The sequence below is a fragment of the Kwoniella dejecticola genome, chromosome 2 (genome assembly GCF_000512565.2).
Source record: "Kwoniella dejecticola CBS 10117 chromosome 2, complete sequence".
Taxonomy (NCBI): domain Eukaryota; kingdom Fungi; phylum Basidiomycota; class Tremellomycetes; order Tremellales; family Cryptococcaceae; genus Kwoniella; species Kwoniella dejecticola.
This window is the reverse complement of record NC_089302.1, coordinates 1,005,579-1,024,979: the sequence shown is the minus strand read 5'-3', so window position 1 is coordinate 1,024,979 and position 19,401 is coordinate 1,005,579. Positions and strand designations below refer to the sequence as shown.

At 48.9% G+C, this 19,401-nt stretch overlaps 8 protein-coding genes across 8 annotated transcripts; 4 read left to right on the top strand and 4 right to left on the bottom strand.

The window, feature by feature from the left end:
• Positions 1 to 644: 644 nt before the first annotated feature.
• I303_101823 (uncharacterized protein) lies at positions 645 to 2,641 on the top strand (the record flags this gene model as incomplete). Its single annotated transcript, XM_018405388.1, has 7 exons — positions 645 to 809; positions 861 to 944; positions 1,005 to 1,216; positions 1,301 to 1,814; positions 1,873 to 2,212; positions 2,285 to 2,530; positions 2,589 to 2,641. The coding sequence occupies 7 exons, from the start codon at positions 645 to 647 to the stop codon at positions 2,639 to 2,641; spliced, it is 1,614 nt and encodes a 537-aa protein (XP_018265669.1).
• A 603-nt stretch (positions 2,642 to 3,244) lies between these two features.
• I303_101822 (uncharacterized protein) lies at positions 3,245 to 4,429 on the top strand (the record flags this gene model as incomplete). The annotated part of the gene is made up of 1 exon (XM_018405389.1): positions 3,245 to 4,429. The coding sequence occupies one exon, from the start codon at positions 3,245 to 3,247 to the stop codon at positions 4,427 to 4,429; it is 1,185 nt and encodes a 394-aa protein (XP_018265670.1).
• A 340-nt stretch (positions 4,430 to 4,769) lies between these two features.
• On the bottom strand, positions 4,770 to 8,425 carry I303_101821 (uncharacterized protein; the record flags this gene model as incomplete). The annotated part of the gene is made up of 9 exons (XM_018405390.1): positions 4,770 to 4,940; positions 5,008 to 6,453; positions 6,516 to 6,746; positions 6,807 to 7,123; positions 7,187 to 7,467; positions 7,531 to 7,787; positions 7,845 to 8,169; positions 8,237 to 8,306; positions 8,368 to 8,425. 9 exons carry the CDS (start codon positions 8,423 to 8,425, stop codon positions 4,770 to 4,772), a joined length of 3,156 nt encoding a protein of 1,051 aa, XP_018265671.1.
• A 1,014-nt stretch (positions 8,426 to 9,439) lies between these two features.
• On the top strand, positions 9,440 to 11,305 carry I303_101820 (uncharacterized protein; the record flags this gene model as incomplete). The annotated part of the gene is made up of 4 exons (XM_018405391.1): positions 9,440 to 9,748; positions 9,810 to 9,902; positions 9,965 to 10,659; positions 10,726 to 11,305. 4 exons carry the CDS (start codon positions 9,440 to 9,442, stop codon positions 11,303 to 11,305), a joined length of 1,677 nt encoding a protein of 558 aa, XP_018265672.1.
• Positions 11,306 to 11,891: 586 nt separating this feature from the next.
• Positions 11,892 to 13,063, bottom strand: I303_101819 (3-demethylubiquinone-9 3-O-methyltransferase; the record flags this gene model as incomplete). The annotated part of the gene is made up of 2 exons (XM_018405392.1): positions 11,892 to 12,248; positions 12,332 to 13,063. The coding sequence occupies 2 exons, from the start codon at positions 13,061 to 13,063 to the stop codon at positions 11,892 to 11,894; spliced, it is 1,089 nt and encodes a 362-aa protein (XP_018265673.1).
• A 229-nt stretch (positions 13,064 to 13,292) lies between these two features.
• On the top strand, positions 13,293 to 14,132 carry I303_101818 (uncharacterized protein; the record flags this gene model as incomplete). The annotated part of the gene is made up of 1 exon (XM_018405393.1): positions 13,293 to 14,132. One exon carries the CDS (start codon positions 13,293 to 13,295, stop codon positions 14,130 to 14,132), a length of 840 nt encoding a protein of 279 aa, XP_018265674.1.
• A 169-nt stretch (positions 14,133 to 14,301) lies between these two features.
• I303_101817 (uncharacterized protein) lies at positions 14,302 to 16,060 on the bottom strand (the record flags this gene model as incomplete). Its single annotated transcript, XM_018405394.1, has 4 exons — positions 14,302 to 14,448; positions 14,522 to 15,293; positions 15,362 to 15,792; positions 15,872 to 16,060. 4 exons carry the CDS (start codon positions 16,058 to 16,060, stop codon positions 14,302 to 14,304), a joined length of 1,539 nt encoding a protein of 512 aa, XP_018265675.1.
• Positions 16,061 to 17,191: 1,131 nt separating this feature from the next.
• I303_101816 (uncharacterized protein) lies at positions 17,192 to 17,705 on the bottom strand (the record flags this gene model as incomplete). Its single annotated transcript, XM_018405395.1, has 4 exons — positions 17,192 to 17,240; positions 17,310 to 17,453; positions 17,509 to 17,576; positions 17,682 to 17,705. The coding sequence occupies 4 exons, from the start codon at positions 17,703 to 17,705 to the stop codon at positions 17,192 to 17,194; spliced, it is 285 nt and encodes a 94-aa protein (XP_018265676.1).
• Positions 17,706 to 19,401: the final 1,696 nt, after the last annotated feature.

The following is a 19,401-nucleotide window of genomic DNA, read 5'->3' as shown; positions in this document are numbered from 1 at the left end:
GTTAAAAGGCTTACTGACAGTATGCTGCGATGCGATTTCGTCGACGAGCTCTCAAGCTGAACGAGCTGAACAACGTGCTGTTAGCTTTTAGCCGAAGAAGTTGGTAGAATCGGGTTGAGGTAAAAATGACGTAGTTCGTTGACTTTCGTCCCGCGGTCCCCCCGGCTCCGGCTCGTTCTGAATCCTCTGAACAGGGCTTTAACAAAAGGCTCCGCATGATCCTGGCTGCGTTCTGCCGCTGTTCGCAGACACATACAGACTGATATTCGGTTAACTCTTGTGCTTCAGGGAAGCTTAATTGAGCTATTCTCGATGGAGCCAAGCCTAACCCTGAATGAAATGAGCGTAGTTTCTCACGCCTCCATTTATGTGTTCCACCACTTACCGCCGGCGTCATTAAGCACATGTAGCTTGCATGACGAGAGGTAGCAGACCGAAAATTTCTGCATTGGACAATGATTATGCGGTAGATCGGACCGTCAATTTCCGTATTGCGAATTCGAAAAATGCATAGAGCGTATATATAAGTCAGCTTTCCCCATCATTTGCCCCGCTTCCGATCATATGCCCCTCACCATCTCGGCTCAGATAAACAGCTTACTTGTACATACCTATTTCAAGTCGAGTCGATCCATCATTTCAATATGTCTGGAGTGAAGGTGGAAGATAAACCTGAAGTCTCTCATGTGGAACAGGGCGACGAGCATATGATGCAGCAGGGAGCCATCCACACCTCGGGCCAAATCCAACATGGCGATAACGCGTTAAAGCTCATGGGGGATGAACGGGTTGAAGTCACCGAAGAGGATGTGAGTGCCATAATCTCTGCTTAGATTTCTGCCGTTGACCCTCTTTCACAGAATACCAGGATCAGGAGAAAGACCGATAAAAGAATCTTGAGTATCCTAATATGGGTCTACTTCTTGCAGATTCTGGATAAAACCGTGAGTTCAGCGACAACTTCACAATGTTCCATGCACTTGGTCTCTGATACTGTTGAACAGGTTCTCGGATACGGTAACACCTTTGGAATGTCGAAAGACACTGGTCTGGTCAATGGACAATACTCGCTGCTAGGATCGATTAACGCGATCGTTCAGCTGGCATGGCAACCATTCTCGTCATATCTCCTGGTCAAAGTACCCGCCAGGATCTTGATGCCTGTCATGATCTTCGGGTGGGGTGCAGCTCAAGCTTGCATGGCAGCTGCTCACAAGTACGTTGCATTTATTTTTCGGTTGAATTGAACGACGTCATCGGCCATGACCGCTAATCCGCTCTATGTGCGCTCGTGCTTTAGCTTTGGCGGATTGATGGTTTGTCGAGCCTTGCTAGGTCTATTCGAAGCTGGTTGTCTACCCTTGTTCTCGATCATGACCGCTCAATGGTACAGACGGTCTGAACAACCTATCAGAGTCGCAGCTTGGTATTCGACCAACGGTATCGCCACCATCGTCGCTGCCTTGCTCTCGTTTGGATTAGGCCACATCGACTCGGAGAAAATCGCAGGATGGCAAGTCATCTTCATGGTATGCGGTATCATCACTGTCTTGTCAGCACCAATCGTCTACTATTCCATCGACTCAGATGTCTCGACAGCTCGTTTCTTCACCGAGCGCGAAAGAGCCCAATGTGTTGAGCGACTACGAGCAAACCAAACCGGTATCGGATCCAACGAGTTCAAATGCTCGCACGCCCTCGAGCTGGTCTATGATGTCAAGTCGTGGATGTACCTTGCTATGACACTGCTCCTCAACGTGGGTGCATCGGTGACCACATACTTTGGCCCATCGCTCCTCGGACAATTTGGCTTTGTGAGTTCACCACGACCGCTGCCCTTGGTGTTGACTCATACTGATCTCGTCTCAATAGAACAAATACATCACAGCCCTACTTAACATGCCCTTCGGATTCCTGCAATTCTTAGCGATCCTGAGTGGTTGCTACGCTGCTCAGAAATTCAAGCTCAAATCGGCAGTACTGGCTGTCTATGTAATCCCAGTCATCATTGGGCTAGTGCTTCTTTACGTCGAAGGTACCGCAGCAGTCTTCAAGACTGCTCCCGCCATGGTCGGCTACTACCTCTTGTCCTTCTTGTTTGGTGGTAACCCAATTATCGTATCCTGGATGGTCGCCAACACCGCTGGTCAAACGAAGAAAGCTTTGATTATGTCCATCTACAACGCCGGTTCGGCCGCTGGTAATATTATAGGTGCGTCTTATGCTTCGCTTCATCGTGTGCATCTTGTTCTCCGTCGCTGACAGGACTGACTCGCTCGTTCAGGTCCCTTGCTCTTCAAAGAACAGGACAAGCCCCATTACATTCCAGGTATTAAGGCGGTCCTAGGCATCTTCTGTGCCCTACTAGCGGTCATCGGCTTCGAGGTAATCATCCTCTTCTTCTTGAACAAGCAAAGACAGAATCAGCGGGTCGCAAATGGCAAACCCAAATTCATCAAAGATACCTCGATGTCGGCGAAATACCAGGCTTATGGCAATGATGATCCCGACAGAGTCCTGGGTCAGAACGGTGAGTTTCTCTTAAAGTAGAGGTCTCTCGACTACAGGCTCACGGCCGTTCAATGTAGCTTTGCTCGATATGACCGATTTCAAGAACGACGAATTTGTCTATGTATACTAGTGAGGATCCGGGAAAGAGACGAAATTGCGGAAAGTGAAGTACATTGTATCGGAGTCCAGTGGAATAATTAATGCTGTGACATGCATCACACGTGGAGCTGGTCTCAGACCACACGCAGGGCGACAGACTCGACGTGGCCGGCAACATGTGATTCTTGCTCGCTGATTTGACATGTAACGGTCCAATAACGAACTAGACAACTATAGACGACTACGTTTGCAAACGCAAGTCAGTGATGGAAGCTGATCGCATTCAGGGCTTACGTCTCTGGACTCTGACTATTTATCGACAGTTGACTATTGATAGCAACGCAATATCTCGTCAGCTCAAGATCATGCAGAGTGGCAAAATGACGCGAGCTGAGTCAACCGAATTGGTGGGTCCGCGCAGTCACATTGTGGGCAACATGTGTGACTATGTATACGAGATGTCTCGTGAGGTTGCATCAAACTTCTTTTCACCTCTCGTCCTCCTACCACCGCACCTCCAATTCACACTCATCCATCTGATCCGCCCTTGCATCGACCGCTCTTGCCCCTCCTCCCCGCCTTAGTCGCAGATAATCGACGACGAGACAGCTTGCTCAAAACCAGTGAAGCCAGGATGCCGGTGAGTTGTCTTCCGATGATGATCGATGGTACACCAACTCTGATCAACCAATTGATCTGCTTTGATGTGCATCAGCCCAAACGCAAACAATCAGCACCTTCTATCCCAACACCTTCTACTTCGATCTTTCGCCTCCCTCTGGAGGTCATGACCATAATCCTCAGCCATCTCGAAGAGAATGACCGACCGACAATCGCCCGTCTTTGCCGAGTTTCGAAAGATATGTTCTCCATCGCCGCACCCATTCTTTACAAGAGCATCTTCGTCTCCCCTCTTCTTGCCTACGACTCGCGAGCCGACCATACACTCGATAGATTCACAGCTACCGGCAAAGAAAAGACAAATACAAGAAAGAAGAAATTACTCAAAAACGCTGAGCTCGTGGTTATCGATTCACACCACGCGACATGGTGCGGACACAAGTCATTTAAATATCCCAACCTCAAGACCCTCGTCCTGATCTTGACTATCAACGGCTTTGGATCGGTATTGCACTGCAACGACATTCTCGAAAAACAGTGTAGCCTGGTGAAATGCCTCGAACCGAAGAAATTGGTGCTGTTCGGCATGAATATGACGAGCATCACAACTTTTGAAATGTTTGGCGTCCCTCCCAAGATATTCAGCAACGTACAAGAACTTACCTCGGTCGCCATCATGGACGAAACGAGACCCAGAACGGTTTGGGGAGGCTTTCAAGAAATGCCCAAGCTCAAGAAATTAGTTTGGTTCTTTCATACAACTCACCCAAGCATGGAATGGCAGGCCGGAAGTCGAGACTTCCTGGGCTTACGTCGAAACCATACACCCTGCGAGACTGATCTCCATGCTTTAGCCCATTTCCTTCAAACCACTCCCAATGTACCCACCTACGTCGTCAACTCTGGATCCCTACACCCTAAGTACGTGGGGGAAACGACAGCATCCAAGGATAGAATCCAAACCAAGTTCGTAGAATACCTCAAAAGTATCATGCTTGATGGTAAAATCGGACCTTGGTGCAAGGAGGGATGGAAAGAGGGAACCTCAGAAAGCGAGAAGGAGGAGAAGAGGAAGGAGTATCGAAGCAGATTCGACAACATTCACTTCATTTCGATGAAGGAGTACCTCCAGAACCATGATTGGTCTGGCGAGATCGTTCCTCATCAGGCTAAACTCTGGCTTGCCTTAGCTATATAGTGAGTTCTCGTCAGCTCACATAACCTACTAGCTAACCCTAGACAGATGTCAGATACCTCCGATCGTCTTTGAGCTACTTCTCATATGAGCAAATCAAGCGCTAAGCTCTAATTGATTGATAGGTCTATAACGATCATGTGTTGAAGCAGTTCCATGCATTCAAGTTAAAACTCTGACGTGCAATCCTTATTCGACCCAAATTCCGAATTCAGTGTATCTCCGGGGTAACAACCGCAATCGGGTAAATGGTTTAACAAGACAACCACTACTAACGGAACAAATACTGACTACAGCAATAATCTACATTATACACGTATGATCCGAATCACCCCACTCGACTCTACTGTAAGAAGCCTGAGGCTTTCCAATGCTTCACCCACAAAGCGACAATATCCGGATCTACAGCTTTGACATTCTGCTTCATCGTGGGAGATGAGGCTTCCACTTGCTTGACTTCGAATTCCATGTGTGGTCTTTCGGTTTTGTTGCCTATGCGGTTCTGGTAGAAATTCTGTGGGTGCGAGAAATAGGAGATCAGTTTGGCTCGCTCGGTCAGGAGAAGGCATTGGTAGACGTACCAGGAGCTTGTATGTTGGGTTTGAGGTGACATCCGAGTCGGATTTAGCCAAATTCTCCAGCCACTCAGTCCTGTCTACGGCTTTGAAGTTCAAACCACCTTTCTTGAGACCTTCCAAAATGTCGGACCATGATGCCAAGTGAGCGTTGAGCACGTGATACACATTACCACTTGACGGCGATAGGATCTGAGAGTTGTTCAAGACGATTTCGGCAATAGTTTGACCAGCTTGGTCAACAGGTAACCATGATGGCTTCTCTTCCAGGAAAGGTAATGTTCCAGTTGTGTTTGCGGCTCTGAACATCAGAGGCCAGGCTTCGGTCTCGTTCCAGACACCATTCTCAGTATCTCCGGCTAATTGACCGATTCGCAATACCCCGACTCTAGCTTGAGTCTCCTTTGATGCTCTCTCCATGATCTTCTCAACTACCCACTTGGACCTACCGTATCCCATACCTCCGGCTGTGATGGGTGAGTCTGGGAAATCCTCGGTGACGACTGGATCAGGTCTGCCTTGTCGGGTTCCGACTGAGGAGGAGAAGTAGAATGCAGGCTTGAGTTTCTTGGGTGATTTCAAAGTCAGATTGAGCAAGTTGACCGCACCGCCAATGTGTTCGTCGAACGAATTGATCGAAAGGACGAAATTGACCGGCCAGGCATTGTGGATGATCGCTGTGGATTGTAGCCTTAGGAGATCGTATTGCTCGGGTGTTAAGCCGAGGTCAGGCTTGTTGACGTCCGAGGCGAAAGAGATTATCTTTGCTTGAGCTTCGGGGGTAAGCTTCCTCAGTCGTTGAGATAACGAATCTTGTACTCTCTTGAGAGAGTCTTCGTGAGATTTTGCTCTCGAGAGACAGATGACTTTGGAGACATTCGGTTGTCTAACCAATTGATCCAAGATATGCGCACCTAGAGAACCGGTCGCACCAGTGAGAACGATCACCTCGCCAGCGTGCCCGTTGACTTGGGCGTCAGCTGGACCAGATGCAGCAGCATCGTCTTTGACAAATTGAGAGGCGTATCGATCGACCATCTCCAACATCGTCTTGTGGGCGACTTCAGGCGAATTGCTGGCGTCTTGGCCAGATTTGACAGAAAGCAGGTAATCGGCAAGAGCAGAGACGGAAGGATGTTCGTAGACGATATTTTGACCCAAGTTGACATTCTCGCCAAGTTCAAGCGATTTGGTAATCACGTTTCTGACTCTGGTCGCTTGCAACGAGTCGACACCGTAGGCGAATAGATCGATTGTGGGGTTCAATCCTGTAGTAGCCTTCTCACCAAGAGCAGTGAGGATGGTTTCCGTGAGGAAAGCTTCCATCTCAGGCTTGGACGAGATATCTTGTTTGGGCGCCCCGGTACCGTGCTCGAATCGCTCGTAGATGGCATTGATGATATCGCCGAACTTCTTGTAACAAGCAGGTCGGAGAATTGACATTTTGGTAGCCTGATTGATCACAACGTGTCAGCATATAGTGAAACGGATGTGATAATTACTATTTGGCTTACCACTGGGATCTCGGTACCGTAAGGGAGCACGTCTATCATCTCAGGAAGTATGCGAGAGTGAGTGGGTGCGTTCGCATTGGCTTCAGCGATAACAGGCCAGATGGCGTCGATGTACGCCTTCTTATCCTGAGCGAGATCCTTGCCTTGTTCTGATGGGAGGATCAAAGCACCTGTTTGAGGTCTGGCATCTCCGAAAACGATGCACTCAGCTACTAAGGGAGAGTTTCCTCGCTGCGAGATGCACCTCATTAGCTACTGGTTCTAAAGATGTCAAGAGATGGCTTGACTCACGATAGCTAATTCAATAGGCACCGGGTTCGTCTTCTCACCCAGAGTCTGAGTGAGAGTGTCATCCAATCTACCGATGTACTTGAACCATGTTTTGTGTTCAGGATGTTGAAGGACCAAATCCTTCGTGCAGTAAGCCCCGTCCTCCCTGTTGCTCATGATCTTCGCCGGCCAACCATCCCTTACGACTACTTCGTAGGTGTCTGACCCTTGAGAAATCAACTCAAGGTAATCTTGGATAGGTCCTTCAGCTCGCAGCCAATTCCAGGCTTTATCGTTGACGTAATCGGCTCGTCGAGAAGTCATGAGGGCACCCGTTTCTGGATAAGCCGGATCACAGGTCAGCGCGTCCAAGAAAGGCTTGTTGTTCGATAACAACTCACCAGTAGTACCGTAGAAGGATATCAGATTGACACCAGCCTTGACCAATCTGTCACCCAAATCATCGGGCACAGCAGCACCGGCGAATGACACAGCCTCGAACCCGGCAAGAGCTTCTACACCTTCATCTGTCTCTGCTAACAGCTTGAGGACGTAGGGCACAGCGAAGTGCTGCACTGGAGGTGTAGGAGAGCTCTTGATTATTCGACAGATGTTTGCGGAAGTGAGGGGAAGATTAGGCGGCATAAGTGTGAAGGTCTTTCCATGGTAGAAACATCGGAATCTAGGAAAATTGCAGGTTCGATGTTAGTCGCGAGCTATCCATTTGAAACATCTGCAAACTCACATCGAGAAATGGCCGAATCCGTGGAACAGCGGCAAGGCGGAGAAGCCAGTCTTCGGTAACGATTGAGCCGCATTTGCGATCAGACCGTAATGCGAGATGAATACTGGTTTAGGGAAACCGGTCGAACCGGAAGAGTGAAGTACAACGCAAGTCCGCCTTGCTTCCTGTTCTGGTGTAAGGAGGGCGGGGTATGGCTGTATCTTGGCATCTCGCACTCCTCCAGGTCCCCAAAGAGGGTATCTTGTCTCTGCGACAATCTACAGGATGGCATGACGATGAGCGAAAGCCTGAATAGGGATTCAGTGTGGACTCACCTCCAACTGTATTCCTTCCTTCTGTAATTGGGCTTGAGCGTCTTTAGCAGTCTGCTCGAATTTGCTCCCATATATCAGATGTGTGCTTTTTGTCGTCTTGCACAAATGCGCTACAGCGGCAGTCGAGTTATTCACGGACAGCAGTAAAGCTGTCAGACCGAGTTTGGCGAGAGCGATCTCGAGCAGTGTTTCGTCAATTGCTGTTGAGGTGAGAACACCAATGATCCTTTCGGGAGGAACTTCTCCCGATGCTACAGATGGTTGTATGTTCAGCTTGGCATAGTGGGCGGCTAATCTGTCGACAGCCCGCGCTATGTCTGAAAACCTGTCGCACAGCAGAAAAATCAGTTCAAACCAGCGCATCAACGGGTGTATGAGCGACTGCCACTCACGTCAAGGTCATCAACTTCTCGCCGAATTCAGCAGCACCAGTATGTACAGCAGGCACATCTCCTTGTTGCTCTGGTGAATTACTCTCAGGTCAGCGGGGTTGCCCCGAAACTCTGGCAACAATCTGACTTACCGGCTCTGAGCGCTATGAGCTGCGTTATCGATGTAGCGTTGAAAGAAGGGGCAGGCATCGTGTGTGGTGTATCTGTATGGGCATGAACGGTGGAAGGAGGTGAGAAGTGATGATTCATAAGTGGAAGAAGGGCCGAAAAAGACAAGACTCTATACCTCTTCACTTTATATAACGTCTTTCGGTACATCGGACCATCCGGTTAAGAACGTCGTCTAGTGGATACCGTCATCAAGTGGGTTTTCGGTGGATACTATCCATCTTAACGAGTGACTGAATTAAAGAATCTCGATGATTGACGTTAGCAGTGCCACAATCCATCCGCAGACGACAATTTTTGACTTTATTGCCTAAATGGGTTAGCAAGTGGATTGCGATGGGTCGACGAAACGTAAACGATCAACAGGCTTTGAATCCACTTTGGCTTGAGACCAGAAGGACACCATCGGTTAATTCCTTTCCACTTACGGCTACCACCGGTAACCGCGCCGTAGGCTCGCCTTCTGGTGAAGGGCTATATGGATGTATCCACCATCCTGTATGTTCCATTCTTTCCCAGCCTTTTTTCTCTGGTTTACGGAGTTCTCATCGAGGTCTAGCCCTTCCCTGCAAAATTAACCCTGCGTGACGATACAGTCCATGTGGTCAAGTTGCCGATGATTTGGCTTGGTTTTCATATTTATAGCACAAAACCCAAGCTTTTCAATTTTACTGGAATTCTGTCCATAAAGGTGACGTTGTGATTCTGTCTAACCCCACTATTCAGGATGTCTCACAACAATCGAGCGGACCGTACGGATCGCTCAAACCCCAAGGTCCCCGGTGGACCTCCATGTCGTAAATCCTGAGTTTATCGTAAATGATTTCGAATTTCGACTGAAGTCAACGAGGATCAAGGTGGATCGCCTCATCCATCGTCAAGAGGTATATAAAGTGCTCCAGAACTGTTCAAAGATGGAGTCCCTTTTTCCCCAGACTCGTCAAGTTCATCGAAGAACTTGCAACTACTCGAGCCGAATCAAGTCATTTGAGCGGAAATATTCAGACAGCCAACTATCGAGAGAATCACTCCAATATGGCGCACCACTCTCACCACCAAGACGCGGCGGATTTCCTTCCTGCTGATCCTATCACGGCTGTGCCGGCACCAGAGACCTTCAGTAAGGATCTGGAAGTTGGTAAGGCCACGACAGAACACGTCGAAAACGCTTCGATCAACGAGAAAGGCGAGCACGATCGAGATATTCAATACGATAATGCCGACGATGCCACCAAGCCGCGAACCGGTCTGAGGAAACTGCTACGAAGAAACCCTTCAATGGATTTCATGCGAGAGGTCGCAGAGGCCAATGAAACCGAACTTGATCCTTACGAAGTTAAGCGGGTGAGTGCCATCATCACAAGTATGCCTTCTTTTGCTCGCGCTGATGCAACGCTGCCACCAGGTCGAGCGAAAAATCTACTGGCTTATCGTTCCCGCTCTGTTCATCGATTATATCTTCTACTACGTTGACAAGACAACTTTGTCTTACGCTGCAGTAAGTCTGAGCTTGATATTGCACTCAAGGGCTCAAGGCTGATTGAGCCTGTCCGCTTGTAGCTTTTCGATTTCAAGACCGACTTGCACCTGAAAGGAGCGGACTACAACAACTTGTCTTCAATCTTCTACATCGGCTGGCTGGTTTGGGCTATTCCCGGTAACTTGCTACTCGCCAAATTCCCTCTCGCCAAATATCTTTCGATCAACATCGCGCTCTGGGGAGTCTTTTTGATGGTCCAAGCATCTTCGAAAGACTACGGAGACATGGTTGCCTTCCGATTCGTTTCAGGAATGTTCGAAGCCGTCGCAGACCCATGTTTCGTCGCTATCACCGGAATGTGGTTCACTCGTCGTCAACAGCCCACCGTCATTGGATACTGGTACGCCGGTAACGGTGTAGGTATCGCTCTGGGTGGTTTGATCGGATACGGTATTGGACACATCGGCGGATCTCTCGCTTCATGGAGATACGAGTTCTTGATTATCGGTGCTGTCTGTACCTTATGGGCTGTTGTTATGGGTATCCTCATCCCTGATGCGCCCCACACTGCAAGATGGTTGAACCGACGAGAAGCTGTAGTCACCATGTCTAGAAAACGACACGATTACCACACCGTAGAGAAGCGACAACTCAAATGGGACCAAGTCTGGGAGACAGTCAAGGACATCAAGACATACCTTTACTTCTTCTTGGGTTTCTTCGCCAACGTACCAAACGGTGCCACTTCCAACTTCGGTACTCTCGTTATCAAGGGGTAAGTCGACCTCCTCGCCTCCTTTGGGCGTACTGAATCGCAGCTGACATCATTCCCCTATCTCAGATTCGGTTTCTCCACTCTCAACGTTACTCTTCTGCAAATCCCATATGGAACTTTCATCGCTTTGATGATCCTCGCTGCAATCTACGTTAATCACAAGACCCACCACTTGAACATCCGAACGCTCCTGATGGCCGGTGTCACTTGTCTCACAGTGCTTGGTTTCGCCTTGATGGCATGGACTAAGGCAATTGCTCCACGATTAATCGGATACTACTTGACTGGATCCTCGAACGCCGTCTTCGTATTGGCTTTGTCCCTCGTCAGTGGAAACGTCGGTGGAACTACCAAGAAGGTTTTGGCCTCCGCTGCGATCTTCTTGGGTGTAGCAGTCGGAAACATCGTTGGACCATATTCTTTCCTTACCAAGGAAGCACCGACATACCACACCGGAATTATCGTCTGCATGTGCTCTCGAGCTGCCGAGATCTTCGTCATTCTCGCCCTCCGATTCTGCTTCACCATCCCCAACAAAAAGCGAGACAAGCGATTCGCTGAAGGTGACGAGAGCTGCAACCCCGACGTTCAAGTCTTCGTTGATCTTACCGACAAGCAAAACTTGCATTTCAGATACGTCGCATAAATTCAGTGCGCTACCTCGGTGTCGGGTAATCAAATTTCCTACGTCAAGTCATAAAGTACAGGTTTGAGTCAGAAGAGTCAGGTCAAATATCCATATTTTATTATACTAAGTGTACATGCATACGCAGTGAAGTTAATAAGTGGCGAAAGATGATATCAAGTGAAATCTGTCTGTCAATCTTGTTTTTGCCATTCTTTGCCTCCCTTTTCCTTCTCCTTCCCTTTTCCTCTTTCTCTCTCTCTCCCCTCTCCCTCTCTCTCTCTCTCTCTCTCTCCCCTGCCTCCTCTATTTACCGCATCTCGTTCGCTTCCTCTTAAGTGCATCAGCCAATGTCCCCGCCGTGTCCCTACTTCCCGCCCTGGTCTTCCCCCTGTCTGCAACACTCTACGCCTTCTCGCCTGATCCTTGTCCTTCGCTACAAGATGCCTGCCTAGACCAAGTTCTGTCGCGGATCGCTACATTGTTCTCAGCCGCACTACCACGGTTCTCGCCTTTTCTTGCTTCGCGATCTAATGGGGACAGACCACTGGCACTGAGGAAGGGCGGGCATTGATGATATGCATTAGACCTCTCGAGACAGCTTCCGCTATGTCCTCTTTCTTGCATGGTACATGTAATTACATCCTTCGCCTACTCCTTTCCAAAAACTTCCCTCTACTCCGCCCCATAGTTTCCATTTCCCAGCAAGGGGGTCATACACTATACCCCTCGTCTCTCCAACTTCGTCCTTCCTGATGTCACTTGCGTTCTCGTTTTTGCGCCATGTGTCGTATCCGCCCATATCGGAGAAGACAAAGCGGCGCAGTTCATGGGGTTTGACAAATTTGCGATAGGTATGTGTTCCAGGTGTGACAAGTCGTAGGACATCTTCTGCAAGAGTCAGTGTCAAGAGCTGAGATAGAGGGGTTCGCGATATGGTCGACAATATCAAGTGGCCTCCAGGCTACGCAGAGCGTACGAAGCAAGTCAGCGAACAAGCAGGGTCTATGAGATGAAATACACAAAGGTGACGAAGACGAGGCTCACCTTGACCATCTCACCCAAGCATTTCATAAACTCTCCAGGCTGATCAACATGTTCCAGCACTTCCATCGCGCAGACAACATCGAATTTCTCGCCTGCGTCCCGTAGAACTTCGGCGGAGGAATGAGTGAACCGCAGCTGACCACTAGCCATTTGCCTTGATAATTGGGGGTCCTGCTGAGCGTGTGTAGTTGCTATTCCAATGTTTGATTCGCTTGCATCCACACCCACGATCTCCCCACCCAACCTAGCTAATGATTCAGATAATAACCCTCCTCCACAACCCACATCCAAGCATCTTTTTCCACTCAACCACAAGCCACTCCCTCGTTTGGCTTCTCTTTCCATATCGGTATGCCGATTCTCGAATGACCACTCTTCCTCATCTGATGGCTGTAGGGCGACTTTTTGCCGTATGTATTCTATACGGGTGGGGTTCATCCGATGTAACAGTTTGAACTCTCCATCCTCGTCCCACCATTGTGAAGATAGGTTGGAGAAGTGAGATATCTCAGATGCATTAATCGTGCTAAATGTCGAGGTGGAGGCGGAGGCGGATGAGGGGGGCGAGGACGAAGCCTTGGTGAGCTGGCGGGGAGACGACGAAGAGGGAAGGGACAAGGCCGGGGTGGTCGTCAGCGATCGGGTCAAGGTTGGAAGGGCAGTGGGCGAACGGGCGGAATGCGTGACGTGTCGGCGCAACAGAATAAGTCGCGGTAGGGTGGGTCTAGGCATGTTGAGTGACACTGTGTGGCTAGACTAGCTGTAGAACAAGGATCTGGATTTCGCTGATGCATGACTGAAATAAGAGGAGATGTTACGAACTAACTTTTCTGTACTCGCAAGTCATCCCTCCACTTTTTGCGCTTGATCAAACAACTCTACTAGTATCATCCCATCCATCCGTCTCAATCTCCAAGCGGCAACGATTCATCGTTCGTGGCGACTGCGGTAACCTCTTATCATGGCTTCACGCATATCTCAGCCCTTACGATCAGCATTCATTGGCAGTATTGCGCGCCCTCAAGCACGTCCACCAGCTCATCTCCTTCCCCTTGTTTCGGTATCTTTGAGACACGCATCCTCTTCTTCGTCAACTTTCGGCCTGCGAGCTCCTCCGCCGGAGGCTCACCCCTTGTCATTCAAAGATGCGGCAATACCGTATAGGACCGTTCAACTGGTCGACCCAGAAAGTAATCACCTCTTGGATCCTCAATCCTTGCGTTCGGTCTTGAACACGTACGACCAAAGTACCCATACATTGGTTCTGGTCAACATAGAGAAGGAAGTACCTATAGTCAAGCTGATAAACAAGCTGGAAGAAAGGAAGAAAGAGAGAGAATCCGAAGAAAAAGCCAGGTTGAAAAAGCGAATGTCGATAGAGGAGAAAGAAGTTCAGATTTCTTGGCAATCTGCACAAGGCGATTTATTGCACAAACTCAACTTAGCAAAGACATTGCTAGAAAAGGGTGATAGAGTGCAAGTGGTATTTGCGAATCGTAAACGAGGAGAGAATGTAGGCGAAAGCAAGAAGAACGAGATTATAGGTACATTCCATGAAGAATTAGAACAGGTAGGAAAAAAGTGGAAAGACGATGAAACGAAGGGCAATATACATGTATTGTACTACAATCCTTTGGAAACCACTCGAAATCAGGTGCAGAATAAGGTGAAAGACCAGGAGAATGCCAAGAGAAAGGAGAAAGAAGAGAAGAAGGAAGCAAGGCGTAGGAAAGAAGAGGAGAGACGAGCGAAAGCTGAAGCTAGAAATGCTTTGAAAGAGCAGGAGGGAATTAGCCCGTGATCCAGGTCGGAGGTAGGAATAACATCTGTCTGACCATGATGACTACGCGCCAAAAGAGGGATAAGCTAGAATCCGTTGATAGTAAGCAAATGTTCACAAGCATCATACATATTATACAATGCATATAACGGTAAGTCTCATGCTGTACCGTCGCTCAACGTCTAACAATCTAAAATGCCTTATGAGTCCATCTTCCACCCAACATTGTCCCTTTCACCCTCATGCCTCTCAATCCAGCCGCGTTCTGCTTGAGTGGGTCGGCAGGAAGGATACAGAGGTCAGCTCGATCGCCCGCTTCTAATTTAGACTTTTCATTCTGAGGTTTGAAAAGTAATCGTCAGCTCTGCTTCGAAAGCTGCATATTTGATGCCAGAACCATCCCGACTTACCGAGGTCGAAGCCTTCCAGGCGGTTTCCAGATCCAGTATCTCGTCCTTTATGAAGGGATTCGACTCATCATTCTCCCCTGCTCTAGTGATCGATACGGCTAGTGCCTCCCAAGGGTTCATAGGTGCTATGGGCGCATCACTTCCGAGTTTTATAGGTATGCCCGCACCGACTATGCTTTTGAAGGCATATGCTTTATGTTCTCGTCCCGGCCAGAATTTATGACACAAATCACGGTCATCTACTAGATGAGCCGGCTGGATCGAAGCTATCAAGCCAAGATCCCTAAACAATTCTAGATCTTCTTCGAGATTGAGCATCTGCGCGTGTTCAATAGTGGATCCTTGACGTAATTTAGAAGACGCTTGAGAGATAGTCTTCAAGGTGAGGTGATTCGCATGATCGCCTATAGCGTGGATGGCGAATCTGAAGTTATGTTCTAAACCCTTCTCCAGCATTTGGGCCAACGTGGATGGTTGATAGTAGTAAACACCGAAATTGTCCTTCGTACCAGGATAAGCATCGTGACAGAAGGCTGTCTGTGAGCCCAATGAACCATCCGTGACTATCTTGTACGGCCCAACCTTGATTAAACCGTCTGTATTGGGTACATCATCACCAGAAGTCAAGCCTAGGTCGATGGCATCCTGTATGTGTTCCGTGTACATCCCTACGTGTATTCGAAGGTAGTTGTTGCCCGCTGCGTAACGTCTTTGCCATTGTACGATATTGTGTTCCATCTCCAGATCCACTATCTCGGTGACACCCATCGAGCTGTACAGTCACCCTGAATAGTCAGAGCTGTGATGACTTGTGGGATCGTTGAAACAGGAATAACTCACGCAGCCTTTTTGGCCTGCTGCAATATCCAATGATCCACAACATCGTCGTCTGCAGTAGTCAACCTCGGGAACATATCGAAAGCCTCCTGTTCCTCCAGATATCCAGTATGTTGTGCGGGGTCATAGCCTGCAGCTGACAAGGCCGCCGAATTGCACCACATGGAGTGATATCCGTTGTATAGCAAGAGCATAGGTCTATTGGATGACAGCTCATCCAGAACCTTGAGGTTTAGGATCTTCTCGTCTGGCCAGCTTGAGTTCCTCATGTTGATGCCCACAAGATTCCTCTCTAGCGAAGCATCGTATTTGGGGTCCTTCAGAGCTTTCTTGACCTCATCGATGACTTGCGCTGCTGACGTGCAGTCTTGAAGGTTGAGTCTGTTCGAGTGCAGCGCCGCGAGTTTCGTATGAACATGCCAGTCTATCAGACTCTGCGATGACATGTCAGCGACATCAGTCTTGCACCTTTTGCTAGCTAATCTAACTGGATCTACAGTCCTAGCTACTCACCGGACTCAGCCATTCTTGCCCTCGCAAATCAATGACATTTGCCTCTGTTCCGTCGTACCCATTCACATACTGCCCGTCCTTCTCTTCATCAATGCTGCTGACAATGCCGCCCACCACCTTGACAGTATAGAGCTTGTCGTCAGGGTATCCTACAAGCCGAGCATGGTGAAACACCGTGGTACCGGTCATTTTATCGAAATATGCTTGTGACAGTGGGTATAGAGCTGGCGAGGAAGAAGGGAAAGATGGTTGAGTCTCATTCCGTGATACTACACTTTGTACCATGCAGACACCAGATCAGGCGCTTCGCTTTGTTGGACAGATAACGAGATCGCATTTGCCCTGGCCTTCCCCACCTCACAGTGACCGCCCACCTCCGAGACGCTACCGAGTGCGGAGCACCAGAGGGAAAAGACAGCCGCGCGTCAAATGATGCGCCGTTTACTCCGGAAGTCAACTTTGCTCGGCCACGACTGTAGCAGACGACGTTTTCCAGTATATTTACAGTCTTGGAGCAGCGAACCATTCCGTACGCATTGCCTGTTCTCCAGGTATGAGAGACTTTTGCCTTCTACCATAGTGCCAGACGATCTGACAGTGAGGATTCTCGGGGGATACACATCTTCAGCGTCTCATATGATTACAAGGCTTGCTGTTTGAAAAACTCAGCTGATGTCAGGGCCCTACAAGAGCGATCAGCTGCATCTAGGTGAATGATGGGCAACAGTCGACCATGTATGGGACATTTGAGGCATTGATGGATCCAAGCGCACTGTGGCGCGCACGCACACACACACAAGACCTCCTTTGGTGGCACCCGCCTCCCTTTGAATGCCCAGTGTGCTACTCCTCGCTTCTTAGAAGACAGAGTCAGCTGTCGAGACCGACTCATTGGGCACTCAAGCCTTGTGCATTGCCTGCAGCAGCCTCATGTCAGCGAAGCGAGGAGATCGGTGAGTCGCTGTAAAGGTAACGTTGATCTCGTCTCGACCCTTCGGCGTATGCCGACTTCTCCTTCCGTTGCGCCTCTCCCTTAGAAAGAGACGGCCATCCACGCTTGGTGACGTACACCAATACTTAAATCGCAGTATGATGTGAACCGCAGGAAGAGTGTATTTGGATTGAAGGCTGGGCGTGAGGCTTGTGTCAGCCGAGGGAAATAAGTAGCCGCTGGAGATAATGCTGAAATGCGGACAATTTTCGAAACATGATAAATCTGCTACTTCTTTACATTCGCATTCCTACTTCTAACTTCTGACTACTAGCTACATACAATATATGACTTCAAAAGGCTTGGTTGTGAGCGGGATCACCGCGCGCTTACTTGGAACCACCCTTCTGGCCCTCAACGTGAGGGTCAGGTCCGTCGCTGCGGGAATCGAGTGTCAGTCGACTTCCCTCCCATTTTCCTTTCTCTCTGTCGACGATCTGCACTCACGAGCCACCGAAGCCATGGTCTGAACGGGTCCTAGCATCCTCACCGCCGTCTTTCTTCTGTCCTCCGTGCTCGGAGGGCTTGTAGTTGTCGGTTCCAGAAACGGAACCACCCTTTTGGCCTTCAACGTGAGGATCTGGTCCATCACTACGACGCTTATATGAGTCTCGGACATCATCAGGTAGACTTTTTGAGCACTCACGAGCCGCCGAAGCCGTGCTCCGAGGATACTCTTTTGTCCGGAGTTCCGTCCTGCTTAAGACCGTCGTGCTGAGGAAGCGACAAGGATCAGCAACAAAGTGAGAAGAAGCGAGGAAAGGACATTTATGCTAAAAGGAGAGTGGAAGTGTGATGGATTGAATATGTGCCACATACTTCGGAAGGCTTGTAGGTAGACATTGTTGCTTGTTTGGTTTGTTTGGGTGTTGTTGTGGTTGGTATGAGAAAGAAGTTGTGGTGAGGAAAAGAAATGAGACGAAGAGGACGAAAACAAGCGGTATTTATAGACGTAAAATGGGATGGACCTGGTTGACTTGTTTACCTCAAATGAATGGGATAGTTGACTCAACTGTCGTCATTCTTTCTCGACGTCATGTCAGCTGGTTGATCTATCCGCTAAAAGCACTGATGACGACAAAATACGAGATTAAGATAGATCGGAGGGATAACCAATTCAATCCCAATTCAGAACAAGCCCCCCCTTGCCTCCGCCGTCTCGAGGACCTGAAAGGTGATTTCATCAAGTCAATCAACCGAAGCGGGACTTTGGGATAGACCTGCCCGCTAAGATAAAGAGCTTGATACGGTAATCTAGACTGATATCAGCTAGTGGTTGCAATTGAATTATGAGAGAAATAACCCTTAAATACGTGACTGAATCGTAAAGATCGAGTATCTACAAATCGATAAAATCATTCAGATCGAAGATCGTGGAGTCTCCGCTAAAAGTAATGTTCGTCACGTCAGATGAACCGATCGCCTGCTACCTCGTCCGCATGTTGACATTTACAGGAATGGACTAAGATGAGGTATGTAATTGCTGGAATCGAAATTATCACCCAGAGCAAGCCTTTTGACGGGATTTCCAGAACAAATTCGATGATGAAACGCACAGAGATATCGTAATCTTTAAGCCAGAGTTCCTGATAAGCGGACCGATTATACCTGAGAAATGCTGTCACCGATGATTATCAGTTTATCTACGAATCGATCGATCGGTAAACACGATACCTCCACTCGACAAGATGCATACCGAAGCGATGTTGATGCAATATGTTTACACAACGCTGCAGATCTGCTTACTCAAGTGACGCATTTCTCAGGATCTCGAACCGGCATCCTGTCGATCGATGACATCGAAGGCTGCCGACTCGATCCACGCAGCACCAGACACATCCGAGAGCTGGACATAGCGGGACATCAAGATTAACCCGATTGACCTAGCTGAGTTCCACCGCATGGCTGCGTCCTGGGTCCTGGTCGTAGTCATCAAATCGTGCTTTACAACCCACCGGATGCAGTCTTCCATAATTCGTAGGGTACGGCTCATCCGATTTGTAGGAATACGAGATGGCGATCAGCGTCTCACGGTGTTTGGCTCATCACTAGCGACTGACGACCTGAGTCCGGACAGCTTCGGAGGCAATCATCTACAGTGCCGCTTGAAACATCCGGTTGGGGCATTCCAATTGACAAATTACTAGATCCCGGAGGCGTATCTGAATTCTGATGACGAAGCAGTGACATCCAATCGAGCCAGCGAGCAAATGAAATCCTGGTTCGATAAGGGTGGACAGAGACGTCATTTTCAGTGCTGAGAGTCCTACTATGGACCGTGGGTTGGTCCAAGAATGTTCGATATCGGCGGTTGATCATCCGAAATCCCGCTGTCCCTCGTGCCTGCTGCATGATCAAGCAGCACGCTTTCCTCCTGGATGTCAGGCAGACCTGCAGAATCGATCATGCCGATGCAAACGTGCAATTGACATCTCCACGCAACGAAAAGCAGATGCCTAGCTGGTCAGCATCACCATACATCGCATGGCATGCACAGGTAGCGCCTGTCTACAAAGTGCCCATCCCTCGCCTGCCCAGC